The 14930-nt window shown below is 35.0% G+C and overlaps 1 protein-coding gene across 1 annotated transcript in view; it reads left to right on the top strand.

The window, feature by feature from the left end:
* The window catches only part of LOC127859330 (sperm-associated antigen 16 protein-like), a 26481-nt gene continuing 11551 nt past the window's right edge, over positions 1-14930 (top strand). Inside the window, exons 1-10 of the mRNA XM_052396669.1 lie at positions 1-103; positions 1685-1762; positions 5938-6005; positions 6357-6481; positions 7463-7600; positions 9046-9153; positions 11034-11215; positions 12809-12945; positions 13344-13477; positions 14587-14730. Coding sequence (XP_052252629.1) covers positions 64-103; positions 1685-1762; positions 5938-6005; positions 6357-6481; positions 7463-7600; positions 9046-9153; positions 11034-11215; positions 12809-12945; positions 13344-13477; positions 14587-14730 — 1154 coding nt within the window. The 5' untranslated portion in view covers positions 1-63. The remainder of the gene's footprint in view (positions 104-1684; positions 1763-5937; positions 6006-6356; positions 6482-7462; positions 7601-9045; positions 9154-11033; positions 11216-12808; positions 12946-13343; positions 13478-14586; positions 14731-14930) is intronic.

Raw genomic sequence — 14930 nt, forward strand, 5'->3', positions numbered from 1 at the left:
GTGCATTTAAGTTTAGCTTTGGGTTACATTCCGAAATTCCATGGTGATCGAATAGCAACAAACATGGCGGCAGATCCTGAGTTCGAAAAATATTACCTTGAGCGTATCCTTTTCTTGCAAATTAAGGTTAACATTAAATGTTTCTATTCAGTAACTAAAATCAAATCACCAATTTCCTGTTGATATAATGTAAATTTGTGCATAAGCGATAGTTTATTACAAATAACACTGTAATTTCGCGATTCGGGCACCTGCTAAGTGCTATTTAAGCTCATGTATACTTTATTGAATTATTCTCATAATGTTATAATGACAGTGGTTCAGCCGCGCACTCACTCTTTCCACTTAATCCAGCTGTTTGAGTCATGTTTTTTAGAAAATAACATCATACGATGCTGTCCGGTAATCTTGCGCAGGTAAGGGTCAATTGGTTTAAAAACATGTCCTTTTATAAATTGACAACTTAGTATCTAAATTTAGTATGAAAATAAGAAGTTCATGTGCTTATTAACACAAAAATATCTGATTAATTCAGTGAAGAACTGTCCGATTTGGTTTCAAAACAAATATGACTCATGTCATTTTCAAACTATGGCAGTGTCCAATAATCTTGCGCACTCTGTGTACTGACCTCATTTAGGCAAAATTATAGGCATATGGTGTCCAATAAAAGACAAAAAACATTCCAGAAAATTATTTTTAAAATCAGTGTGTAAAACCATTCAAATCTAATGTGAATTAATAGCTGTACTTCGGTATCTTTAATGATGGTGGTGGCATTATGTTGACCGTAGCAAAATAAACAATAAAAATATCAAATGATTGATTTCTAGCGTGAAAAAAATGTTTATGGATAACAGGTTTAATTTTACCCTGATCATGCTTCCATAGTTTACAGAAAATATCAAAAGTAGGCCATTGCGCATGCAGAGATCATACCAAATGTGGTTTGACCAAATGGCGGGAAATGATGAAAATGTCGTCTGATGCGATATATTTCAATGGCCAAAAATTCCATAAATGATCGGAGATTGTGCAAAGGAATGCTAAATTACACGTTCGATTAACAAATTCTTATTTCAAAGTATAAAAAAGCTAAAGACTGCAGGGAATTTGTGATTCATTTCGAATTTATCTTAAGTAGGACAGTGTTAACGATACATGTACAATATATAGGGATGTTGCAACTGGTGTTAAAATGTAATGATCAAATTTTATTTTGCATGGAAAACGTACCTTTTAAATCAGTTATTTCTTAAAAATGTAAAATTCCATCTTTTATTACTAAAAAACCCTTTCGTCTGCGAAATTCGCAACTGCGCAAGATTACCGGACGCACAAGATTACTGGATTTAACTGTAGAGATGCTCATAGATGGAAGTTGTAATATTGCTACTAAAATAAAACCATGCTAGTGTTTTGGCTGTTTCTAGCCTCTCACCTAGTCCACTTATAATCTCAAGTGTGAAAAACATTTTCTTCATTTTTAAATTGTCTCTCACAAATAACAAGCAATTTTCTGTTTAAATGTAGACTTTCTTGAAATAGTTACAGGTACCATAATATTTGTATTTATCTACACATTTTCATTTTCTTGTACGACAATGCCCCAGAGAGGGATATGGTACAATAAACGAAGAAGAAAACATCTACATGTAGCCACAAAACCTTAACTTTGGACTAGGTGAACAGCTTGTTGTGGACTCCGATGATGAGTTCCAATATGAAGAAGTACCTGTGGATGAAGACTTTGTGGCTCCAGGTACCTTAATATTCTCAATGTGTAATCACAAGTGTTCTCTGTTTTAGAAAAGAAAGATTGTAAATTTAAAAAAGCATATATTAATTTAAAATTTAGCTTTGAGGTAACAGCTCTCAAATGTCTATGTGTGTACCAATGGCCTGTCTTAAATGAGAACATTTGGAAAACAAATGTATGCCATATTCATCTTGAGTTGTGGGTTATTTTAATAAAGATGTTACATCAAAAAAAATTATTATATATGACCATGAGTTATTATGAAAATAATTATAATCTTTGGTCTTTAAAGGGGCCTTTTCACGTTTTGGCAAATTGACAAAATTGAAACGAGGTTGTTTCAGATTCGCAAATTTTCGTTTTAGTTATGATATTTGTGAGGAAACAGTAAAACTGAACATTTACCATGCTCTAATATATCCATTATATGCATCTTTTGACAATTTAAAAACCTGAAAATTATAAAGCGTTGCAACGCGAAACGATTGAATAATTGAGACAGTTCGGTTGTTACTGTTTAATTTTGTGAAACTACGAAGATTGCTATATAAAGTATAAAATACGTTTGTCATACATACTTGGCATGATGGCCGAGCGGTCTAATTGGTTTTTACTCCAGGACTCAAGGGGTCACTGGTTCCAGCCCTGCTGAGGTTAACTTTTTTTTTTAGCTCACCTGATTGCTCAGGTGAGCTTTTGTGACCGGTCTTTGTCTGTCGTCTGTCCGTCCGTCCACATTGGTTCGTTAACACTCTAGAGGCCACATTTATTGTCCGATCTTCATGAAACTTGGACAGAAAATTCGTCCAAATGAAATCTCGGTCGAGTTTGAAACTAGGTCGTGCCGGGTTAAAAACTAGGTCACTAGGTCAAAAAAAAGAAAAAACTTGTAAACACTGTAGAAGTCAGATTTCATGTCCAATCTTAATGTAACTCTGTCAAAATGTTTGTCTTAATGATATGTTGGTTGAGTTCAAAAGTGGTTCCGGTCCGTTGAAAAACGTGGCCGCCAGTGGGCGGGGCAGTTTTCTTATTTGGCTATAGAGAAACCTTGTAAACACTCTAGAAGTCACAATTTTTGCCCAATCATCATGAAAGTTGGTCAAAGCATTGGTTTTAATGATTACTCGGACGAGTTTGAAAATGGTCCAGATCGGTGAAAAAACATGGCCGCCAGTGGGCGGGGCATTTTTTATCTATATGTATATAGTGAAAACATGTGAAAACTCTAGAAGTCACATTTTTGGCCCAATTTTTCATGAAATTTGGTCAGAACATTTGTTTCCTTGATATGAGAGTTGAGTTCAAAAATGGTTCCGGTCAGTTGAATAACATGGCTGTCGGGGGGGGGGTGCAGTTTTCTTATATTTATACATAGTAAAATAAGCTTGTCAACACTCTAGAAGTCACATTTTTGCCCATCATGAAACTTGGTGAAAAGATTGGTTTTATATATATCACATAATTAATGCCATAATTATTGCCCTTAGATTGTCCAAATTTTCATTATATTATACAAAATCCTTGTAAACACTCTAGAGGTCACAATTTTGTTTCAGATTTTATGAATCTTGGTCATAATATTTATTTTTGTAAGCAAAGTTTGATGTTTGGTAAGGGGGGTCAACTCAAAATATAGGTCACCAGGTCAAATCTTACAAAAACAAAAACACTCCATATGCCAGAGATTTGGTTCAATAATGATGAAACTTGACCAGGATGTTTGTCTGGACAATATATAGGTCAGGTTTGACGTTTGGTAAAGATTGAATGAACCGACTCCTCTCAGGTGAGCAAACTAGGGCCATCTTGGCCCTCTTGTTTAAAATTTTATTCTTGATTTTTTACTGGAGTTTCTTAGATCCAATGTTTACATTTATCAATATAAAGCATTTAATTACAAACTTCAAAATATGCCAAAATCTGTGAAAAGGCCCCTTTAAGATTCTTTGCTTTTTTTTGAAATTTGTATTGTCTGTAAACATCAAAATAATTGATTGTGTTGATATTGTCAAACCGCCATCTTGACAATAATATGTCATTTTGAGTCATGGGTTCTGATTTGCTGTTACAATTTCAAGATTTATTGTTACATGCTATAAAGAGCCTTAAAACTGACATTGCAGGGGAGTTAATTCTTGTGAATAAAAAACGATGCAGAATGAAAAATAATCATAAATATAAGATTTTGTATTACTTAGAAACAGTATATGAACAAATAGAAAGGAGGAAATAATTGCTAAGAACATTAAGAGTAAAGATGAATTACAATGATTACATGTTTTTGTCGCATTTTATATCAGTAAAACCATGTTGCTGTTTAAAAACTTTTTCTGTAACAAACTGCACCATGTGTAAATGTTCTATCATGGTTATTTCATGTGATCTCTATACCCATGACTCAAAAAGAATCCACAAATCAATAACAATATACCATATATCAAAGTATTTCAATCACTTAAAAAATAGTAGTGTTACAGATAATAAGTCTTCTATTTAAATAAAGCATATTATGTCATCAACCTGGTACATAACTGCCACGAATGCCTACAAAATGACAAACATATAATGAAAACTACAGCTATAAATAACAAATACTTAAATTGTTGTGTTACACGGCAACCATTTTTATGTCCCCCACTATAGTAGTGGGGGACATATTGTTTTTGCCCGGTCTGTTGGTCTGTTGGTATGTTGGTCTGTTGGTTGGTCTGTTGGTTTGCGCCAACTTTAACCTTTGCAATAACTTTTGCAATATTGAAGATAGCAACTTGATATTTGGCATGCATATGTATCTCATGGAGCTGCACATTTTGAGTGGTGAAAGGTCAAGGTCATCCTTTAAGGTCAAAGGTCAAATATATGGGTCAAAATCGCTCATTTAATGTACACTTTTGCAATATTTCAATATTCAAGATAGCAACTTGATATTTGGCATGCATGTGTATCTAATGGAGCTGCACATTTTGAGGGGTGAAAGGTCAAGGTCAAGGTCATCCTTCAAGGTCAGAGGTCAAATATATGTGGCCAAAATCGCTCATTTTATGAGTACTTTTGCAATATTGAAGATAGCAACTTGATATTTGGTGTGCATGTGTACCTCATGGAGCTGCACATTTTGAGTGGTGAAAGGTCAAGGTCAAGGTCATCCTTCAAGGTCAAATATATGGGTCAAAATTGCTCATGTAATGTCACTTCTGCAATATTGAAGCTAGCAATTTTATATTTGACATGCATGTGTATCTCATGGAGCTGCACATTTTTAGTGGTGAAGGGTCAAGGTCAAGGTCATCCTTCAAGGTCAAACGCCATATACGGGGACATAGTGTTTCACAAACACATCTTGTTTTTTATGCAGCCTATTTATTTAATATTTTTTTGCTAAGCATGAACCTAAGCGGTGTATTGATACTTTCATATCAGTGCGTATCTGTAAACATGATCATTCTCTTAATTCTTCATACGTGGAACAGAGGATCCTGATAGTAAGTATGCCCAGGTGAATCAAACATACTATGAGTGTGTTGCAATTATGTATCTCTTATAATTCTGTGTGTTCAGTTTCAGTACTGCTTCTATTGTAAACAACAAGTACTAGTCTTGTAAATCTGTGGTTGACTTCAATTAATTTAATTAAGACTTAATACCCGACCCTATACTTATGGTAGTTGGTTTATGTTAGAAAATCATGAAAGAGTTGGATTTACCTGATGTATTATTCTTTCTTCTCTTTTCTTTTCCTTTTTGTATCATCAAACAATCTTCACACTTGTTTTGCTTTTGTCAAGATTTATTGTAGACAAAACCACGTGTGCATGAACACCCTCTGCCACGATGCAAAACTGTGTTTTAATGTATACATTAATGTTACAGGTCTTTTATTAGGAATCATTGGGTTGATTGCTTCCACCTTACTAATAAGTTCTTCTCTTATCATTGCAATAAAGATAAGTTTGTATATGACAATATAACTGGTACATTTGGTATGTTTTGTACATTTCAAGTGTCAAATGACTTCTTGTTTAGCGATGGCGTTAATTTGAATGAGTCAACATAATTAATTAGAGTTACCATTTCCTTTGAATAGACAGATTTATGTTAACATGGAATTCGTCTATATTTCTGGTTCTTTGATTTATTGCAACGTGCATACATTTTTCTAATTCACTAATCTGTAGACATGGAAGAAGACCTGGACTTCGCAGTGCGGACCATCAGAGACGGGAAGGAGGATGAACAGGCTACAGTAGGTGTTTAACTGTTTGTTTTGCTTACTTCAGCACAAAGATGTTCATTTTTAATATTGCTCAACTAAAACAAAATACGTTTCTTTTGATAACAAAAAGAACAGATGCATAGACTATCACTGAATATTTTTTTACTGATAAATATAGCATAACAGATTTATGAACCTTTTTCATGTATTTAAGAAAAACACCTTTTCCAGTGAAAAGAGCTAGTAGATGTTGAACTATCAGTCACTATGACATCATTATAACACAACTCCAGAAACATACCAGGAAAAACGGGTTGACCCAATCTTTTAAATAATTAATGTCAAAGACCCATGTGATGGATCTTGCTGATGGTTTTGCAGGCAAGGAAGGAGGCAACCCACAAGGCTCAGGTGACAAAACATCCAGAGGTGGTGGATGACTTTGTACGTAATTTCCTCGTACGTATGGGCATGGAGAGGACCCTAGACTGCTTCCAGACGGAATGGTAGTCAGATATTTATATATGTTTTTTCTTCAATATCTTTAAGAGGGGGTCATTATAACTGATAATGTGTCATCCCTATGGAAGAATTTCAAAGAATGAACCTTCTCTGAAAATTTATTAAACTTGATGATTTTCATTTGTTTAATAATGTTCATAGGCTTGTATTTGTGTATCTATGGCAACGGATATATATTATTCACAAATATCCCACTTATCTGGCCCCATTTTCTAGACATTTCTAACTTACTTAGGGCTGATTTAGACATCTTAAGTTTTATAAGTCTATAATAAATATTAACAATTAATGTAAGAACACAATTTTTATGTCCCCCCCCACCACTATAGTGGGGGACATATTGTTTTTGCCCTGTTTGTTTGTTTGTTTTTTTGTTTGTTTGTTTGTTTGTTTTTTTGTTCCAACTTTAACATTTTGCCATAACTTTTTCAATATTGAAGATAGCAACTTCATATTTGGCATGCATGTGTATCTAATGGAGCTGCACATTTTGAGTGGTGAAAGGTCAAGGTCATCCTTCAAGGTCAAATGTAAAAAAAAAAAAATCCAAGGGAAGTTATAAGCTTTGAAGGGAGATAATTATCTGAACCTGCCAAATGATAAAAAAATCAAAGTGGCGCAGTAGGGGACATAGAGTTTCTGACAAACACATTTCTTGTTATTTATTGTGATAATCTGAATTTCTTATAGCAGACTTAAAAAATGTAGTCACAGAGGTGTTTCAATGGAAAGTTTCCAAGTTTGATCGTCAGTTGAGGTGTGTCCTAAGGTCTTTCTAAAGATAGTAAGTACTAGTTATTTGCAGAACATTGACTTGAGAGTGACTTTGTATTAAAGTAAATGGATTTTTATACAGTAGAGCTAAAATAGATATTGGTAGGTTACAACTAAGAAATGTTTTACATAAGGGCCGGGGGCTCTGTCTCTATGTAACCATGTAAACTTAATGCAGTGTGATGTTGCAGGTATGAGCTTCAGCAGAGAGGGTTTCTCCATGAGGAGGATGTGGGCATAGTGCCGGACATCTACACGCGCAACCAGAACCTTGACAGCGAGATCAAGTTCCTGAAGGGCGAGGTTGAGAAATATAAGGATGCTGCGCTGTAAGTGGCTGCAACTTCTGTTGATCTGTATTTCTCAATTCTACGTAAGTGTTCTATCTATTTCTATATCTTTATCTATTAATATAGAGTTAGAGTGTTCAAATCAGTGTTATTTTTCTGTAATTTGCTTGTTTGTTTCTATGTGCAAACTTTTAATCTGCTCTCCTAAAGGAAGAACATAGTCTCCACTTTTCCTGTCTGTCCAAAATCAAATTTCGTTGGATTTGAATTTGAATTCTAATTTTGAATGAATTTAGCTTGGTTGGGTGTGAAACAAATTTTGTTACTGTCCTGCTCAATGTTTGTTCTTTCGTCCGTCACACTTTTCATTTTTTACAGAGAATCCATGTACTGAATTTTATGAAACATAATGTGCATCAACCTTGTAGGGTGGACATGAGCATTTTTGTCAAAATGTTCTGGACTAATGCTTTTTAAGGGAGTTACAACTCTTCTATTAATAATATGGAGTCAACAGCAATCATATAATTATTCTCATAGTGCTTCCAATGCCCCATGACTATCTTTCTAAAGCTGCATGATGAATGGGCTAAAAGTTCTACTTGGTGTAAAATTCAAACCTGTAATCTCAAGTGCCTTCAATGCTCGGTTATCTATTGCATCAAACGCCCTTTCCCTGATTGAGTACTCTAAATAATAATGATCAGATTAGATGCATAAAAACATATCTGCGGATGACATTTGGGATCAGCTGGAAGCACTTGTGCCCCCTTCTCTTCTTAATAGATGCCTGAAGGTTGTGGAATCGGATAAACTACACTGATTGGATTGTGGGCATCCCTCTCCCCTCGGTTAATCCAGGCCATCTTTGTCAGATGACTCATCAACTTTTCATTATGCAGACTGCTTCCTTTATCTTATAAAAAAATGATGTTATGTGGTGCATTTTTATCATGTTAAGCATTTTATAAGAAATGCACCTTTTTCAACTCATAGAATTTCTATAACATGTGTATTTCAAATTAAATTATACATGTACACATGTCATTCATCATCAGGGCATAGTCATCACTACTGCTCTGGTTTAGTACATGTGGCATAAACATTGCATTTCATAGTACTTTTATTGTCCCCTACCGGTGAAACTGGAGGGGACTTATGGTTTGCACTCCATCTGTCTGTCTGTCTGTCTGTCAGTCAGTCAGTCTGTCAGTCTGTCTGTCACACTTTTCTGGATCCTGCGATAACTTTAAAAGTTCTTCATATTTTTACATGAAACTTGAAATATGGATAGATGGCAATCATTTCATTTTGTTCCTGCATCAAGAATTCTGGTTGCTATGGCAACAAATATGTATAAAAAAACATTTCTGACAATGGTGGAGTTTTACCGGTAGGGGACAATATTGCTTGGCAATCTCTTGTTTGAAATTTTATTTAGAAAGAAGCATTAAAAACTGGTCGATTTCCATTTTAACATGTAGTAAGGCCAAGGATTTGTATGTGAAACTTCGCAAGGAGAGGGACTATCATAGGATGCACCATAAGAGGGTCGTTCAGGAGAAGAACAAACTCATCACCGACATCAAGAGGTAGTTAGTTTAAACCTATTTATTTTAGCTCGATTGCATTGGAAGCTTTAGGCTTATATAAAAGCTCTCGAGTCCGTTTTCTGGGCCTAGAACCAGTACTTGGTTTCTATGGGGGAGATCCAAAGAACGCTCCCTCGGTGGGGATCGAACCCGTGACCTACCGGTCGCTAGGCGGACACCATATCCATTACACCACATCGACCTTAGTAGGTAAAAGGTAGTTAAACTTGACTTTTGTTAAGTTGTACTGGTTTCATTCTATGCAAACGTTAAAGCAGTGTTCTGGTATGAATCAATCTTATATTTGAATAAAAAACAGTTTTGCAGTTCCATAACCAACACAACTTATTTATGTCTACAATAGGAGGACATCTAGTAGTTGCACCGCCTATATGTTTGGGTTTTAAGGTGGATTGGGGTTTGTTTCTGTTCATCCAGAATTGAGTCTTCTCTGTTACTTTTGCGTCCATTGGAGGATTTTAATGTAACTTTGGATAATTATTCATTTTGACTATACAATGTCTCTCAAAGAACTCCCATGCTCAACAGTCAAAGATCAAGGTCACAGTTCAGGGTCAAAAGGAATAAATTTTAATTTTCTTTCTTTACTGTAACATGCCTGGAAGAAAATTTTGATATAGTTTGGGAATATTGTTCCCCTTGTTGCACACATTTCTAATGCTCCTCAGTTAAAGGTCAAGGTTACAATTCAAAGTAAATAAATTGATGCTTTTGTCCTATACCGGGTAATAAAAAAAAGTGATGAAGGTCTCAGTATAAACTCAAAAAGTTCCGTTCTTGAGCACACATAGCAAAATATGATTTTCATTTTATTTTCAAAATACTTTTCAGTCGAATATTAAACTAAAACTAATATTTGCATTATCAATGTTTATGCTTAACTTAAGCAACAATTTTAATTATTCAAATGATATCAACCAGAGACTAAAAGACCAATTTATCCAAAATTGGCATGATACAATATTTAACCAATCGGAATTAGAATACTATAGAAATTTTAAGACTAAATTCGCATATGAAAAATATTTAGACTGCATCAATACTAAAGAGCACACACAAAATGTATCAAGATTTAGACTTAGCGCCCATAAACTTGAAATAGAAACTGGTAGATATAATAACATAGCAAGAGACCAACGCGCATGTAGACTACATGTGTATGTAACTCAAACGTCGTTGAATCTGAATACCACTTTTTTCTAACTTGCCCAATCTATAAAGATCTACGAACAAATTATTGTATTCGATCAAACTGGCCAATTTTTTGAAATTTTAAAACATATTCTCTTGTCAACATAATAAAGTCATTAAGAATGTTGCGAGATTCATAACTGATGCCATGAAACTCCCTTGTCAACATAATTAAGTCACTAAGAATGTTGCCAGATTCATAACTGATGCCATGAAACTCTGTGAGGAAAAAATACAAGCATTTGCTGCTTCTTAAATAAATATTGTATGTAACCCTAATGATATTGTCTATATACACGTATTACTTGTTTGCTCTTTTTTGTTGTTGTTAATACGTACACGTTTATACATAAGGTTTGAACACTTTCATTGTAGTTTGTGTTTGTTTATTTGCATGATTGTATTTGTATTGTACTGATGCACTTTGACTATACTTAGTTTACTTATATGTAAATGGTCGAAGGTGTTTTGCCGATATACCAATAACAAACTTGAAACTTGAAACTTGCTGTTCTAAGAAATGTTGCTAGTAAACTACTCAAGCTAATGCTTTCAAAATGTACATCCAACACATCAAAAATCTCATTCGTTTATAATAAGCTAGTTGCCATTAAACATATACAAATTGATTTTTTTTTTAATTAATGTGTATGAAATGTTCCTGGTAGATTGAAGCGTCACTACGCCCAGTACGAGCCCACCTTGCAACAGCTTAAGAAGAAATACGAGGTGGCTATGAAGGAGAAGATGCTGTCCAAGCTTGAGAGAGACCGCGCCATGGGTCAGGTCACAGGCCTGCAGAGCACACTGAAGAGCATGGAGTCATTCAAGGGTGGCTCGGCAAAACAAGGTTAGTATAGGCATAACTGACCCATGTTCTAGAAAATTGGGTTTTAAGCATTTGCGTAAAGTGTTGTCCTTGATTAGCCTGTGAAGTCTTCACAGGCTTATCAGAGATGACTTTTTCTGTATTAACTGAATTGTTATTTACAACAGACTTCCTTTAACCCTTACAGTGCGGGAACCGAGTTGTGAAGGCCTTGGCAAACAGTTTGGATCAAGATGAGACGCCACAGAACGTGGCGTCTCATCTGGATCCAAACTGTTTGCTATTCTGATAGTATTCTTTGAAAAAAAATCGAAGAAAATGCTAATTTAAGAAATTCAGCAGACGACATTTTAGCAGACGACAAATTTCCCAGCATGCAAAGGGTTAAACAAAAAAATCCATAAAACCGGAAAGTGTCTTCCCTGATTAGCCTGCATTTATCTTTTGAAAATGGGTGAATATACATAAGGAAGGTTAATGGGACAGCTACAGGTCTGCAAAGTACTGTAATTAATTTAAATATTTGGGCCCATTAAATAATTTATTTTGTTCATGTTCAAAACTTAAGCTATTTAAAAATACAGTCCCATAAGTCAGTATCTGAAACTTTAAAGAAACCCTTAAATCATGCATATTGCTTAACCGTTTGGATAGTCCTGTGTATAACAGGTTGTGCCCCCAATTATGAAAAACTGAAACTGTGCGTGCCTTTAGCAGGACTTATTTCTAACTAACAACTATAATTTCAACTGAATAACCACATTAAGCTTTTAGGAAGAACATTATCTACAGTATATCAGGTGTACATGTCTTTGCACTCAAATAAAGCAAATGCACAGACTTGTTGCTAGCATCTGACTGGTATTATAACCATCATTCTGTTTTACAAACTCATTTGGGATGTGTCACGGGCTTAACACAAATGGAAAAATATATGATAAAATTAGAAATTAGGATGGTAACAAATATTTGGATATTAAAAATTGGGGAAATATTTTAATCCAAATAACTGATTTATATATTCGATTTTTATGCAAAGAAACTTTCAAAAACTGTATAAATCCAAATCTATATATGGGATGTTCGGCAAATCAGAGTTACAAAAAATGATTGATTGAGCTAAAAAAGAGGATGCCTGAAACCTCGAGTGTCCGAAAACTAACAGTAAAAACGGAATATACTTTTGGAAGAGTCATGGGACAGGTTACAGTTCTGAAAAGTACGCTTTAAAGGATGGTGTCATTCTTAGATGTCACTACAAATCAAGGAAAACTGCTACACAGGGGAAGTTATGGAAAGCTTGATCTCTTTTGAGTATGCCTGGGAATATGCAGTAAAACCCTGCCCTTGTGACAGTTATGAGGTCTCAATAAAAATTAGCAACGTTCTGAGAAAACTTGGCTTAATGTATTTGCTAAAGAGTCATCTTAGATTAGCCTGTGCAGTCAAATCAATGACTTAATGTTGTTGAAAAAATAATTGATTTGACTGCACAGGCAAAAATTCTGGTTGCTATGGGAAAAAATATTTAAAAATAAATAAATCTGCGATGGTGGAGTTTCACGGGTAGGGGACCATATTGATTGACAATAGTCTTGTTTCTTTATATATCAGGGGAGAAGGCTGCAGCAAATTCTGCAGCCATGTGGCAGAGAGGAGGTGAAGGCATGGGTCCCACCCAGCGAACCCTGCTGGCAGAACGTACCATGGATGTACAGAACCTGCCAAAAGACTTCAAGAGGCATCCAAATGTAATTGTTGCTTTCAAATATCATCAATAAGGTTTAGTGAAAATGCTGAACTAATTTCATGGGGAACACATATTTTAAAGTATTTAAAACTAAACTGTTTCTTTTGTAAATTGTCAGAAAAATTCCAATTGTTTTGTCTATACATTAATATTGATAGATTGTTACAAATGCAAGTAGGTGAAATGTTTGTTTTTGAGACTATTTTCAATTCAGATAATTTAAAAACAGTATCATATCATGACATTATGGTATCAAACCAGACACTATATGAAAATCAAGAACTGGTTCTCATTGGTTTCTCAAAATGTCACAAAACATGGCATCACAAAATTTAGTTTGTCTCTTATGCATTTACTTTACTGATTATAGCTTTACTGAAGAAAAAAGTTCTATTTAAGGACTCTGAATTCCCTGCTGACAAGGGAGTGAATCCATACATTGGAATGGCTAAGGTGCCATCCGGTCACCTGGCGCGATCAGGCGGCTTCAGATTGTCTAACACCTTCCAGGCTCACTCACATCCTATCAGCGGGTAAAATTATTGGAAACAGTTGTATTATGTCAGAGAATTTTCCTTTTTTACCAACATAATATTTTTTCATAAACCATTACAATTGATGATGAAGCAGGAGGAAAAGTTACAATTTTTTACCAATAATCATATTGAGTCAATATTTTTACCAATAATCATATCGAGTTAAACGTATTTAATGCGTGCTGTCTTATTAAATTCAAACAGGCTACTTCATTAGATGATGGCCAATAAATCTGAATATGGCTGATGGAGTATTATATCAGATTGAGTAGTTGAATTCTTGCCAACATAATGAATTATTAATTTTGGATTGAAATAAATTTGACTTCTAAATTTTAGGTCAATATTTAGTTAAGGCCAATTTAAGAAGAAGATGGAGTATATTATTTTGCTGGATGTCGGTCGGTCAGTTGGTCTGTCGACAGACCAGTTCGTTTCTGATAAATAACTTGTGAACGGATTTATCAATTGGCTTGATACTTCCCATGTGCATTTGCCTTTGCCAGTAGATAATCACTATTGAAATTGGGGTCACTAAGTCAAAGGTCAAGGTCACTGTAATAATTGGAGTGAAAATAGTTTCCGATCAATAACTTGTGAACAGAGGGACAGAATAGATTGATACTTCCCATGTACATTGGAATTGGATAGTAGTTGGTCCCTATTGAAATAGGGGTCACTAGGTAAAAGGTTAAGGTCACTGTAACACTAAGTTTGAAATCGTTTTTGATCAAGGACTTATTTAAGTGGCTAAGTCACACAAATATGATAAGATTTACTCTTATGGTCAGTTTTGTTGCAAAGATCCAATGTCAAGGCCCTGGGGGAAGGGTGGCATTTTTTCCGACCGCAGATTAATGAGCTTTGTTCTGGGAAAACTGGGGTTTTAAAGCATGTTCATAAACTGTCAGCCCATATTAACCTGTTCAGTCTGCACATGCTTATCAGGGATAACACATTCCACCCTAATGGATCTTATTATTTAAATTGAGTCTCTTCTAAACGAAAATGCTGTTCAGGACTGCCCAGGCTAATCTTGGACGATACTTTATGCACATGTATTAGCAATTGTTTCCACTCACCTCTATGAGTATGATACACTACAGACTGGCGCTGCATCCTCGCAAGCAGATCCTGGCCACCAGCAGTGACGACCACACGTGGAAGATGTGGGCTGTGCCTGGTGGGGACATCATAATGACGGGAGAGGGGCACACAGACTGGGTGTCTGAATGCGACTTCCATCCATCGTAAGGGAGGCTTTAGTGTTCATTGACCTGGAATGCTTTCTATTACTTTATAAGGGGTGTAATATTGACTGAAAAATGTTGAATGCATGTTTATTTTCATGTTGGAACATTAACATTCATGTTTTAACATTAACATTTGTGTTTGAATGGAAAAAGAAGTTTATGTCTGTTGTTATTGGGTATGTTGTTTCCTTTTTGGA

Source organism: Dreissena polymorpha, chromosome 15 (genome assembly GCF_020536995.1).
Source record: "Dreissena polymorpha isolate Duluth1 chromosome 15, UMN_Dpol_1.0, whole genome shotgun sequence".
NCBI classification, from domain to species: Eukaryota; Metazoa; Mollusca; class Bivalvia; order Myida; family Dreissenidae; genus Dreissena; species Dreissena polymorpha.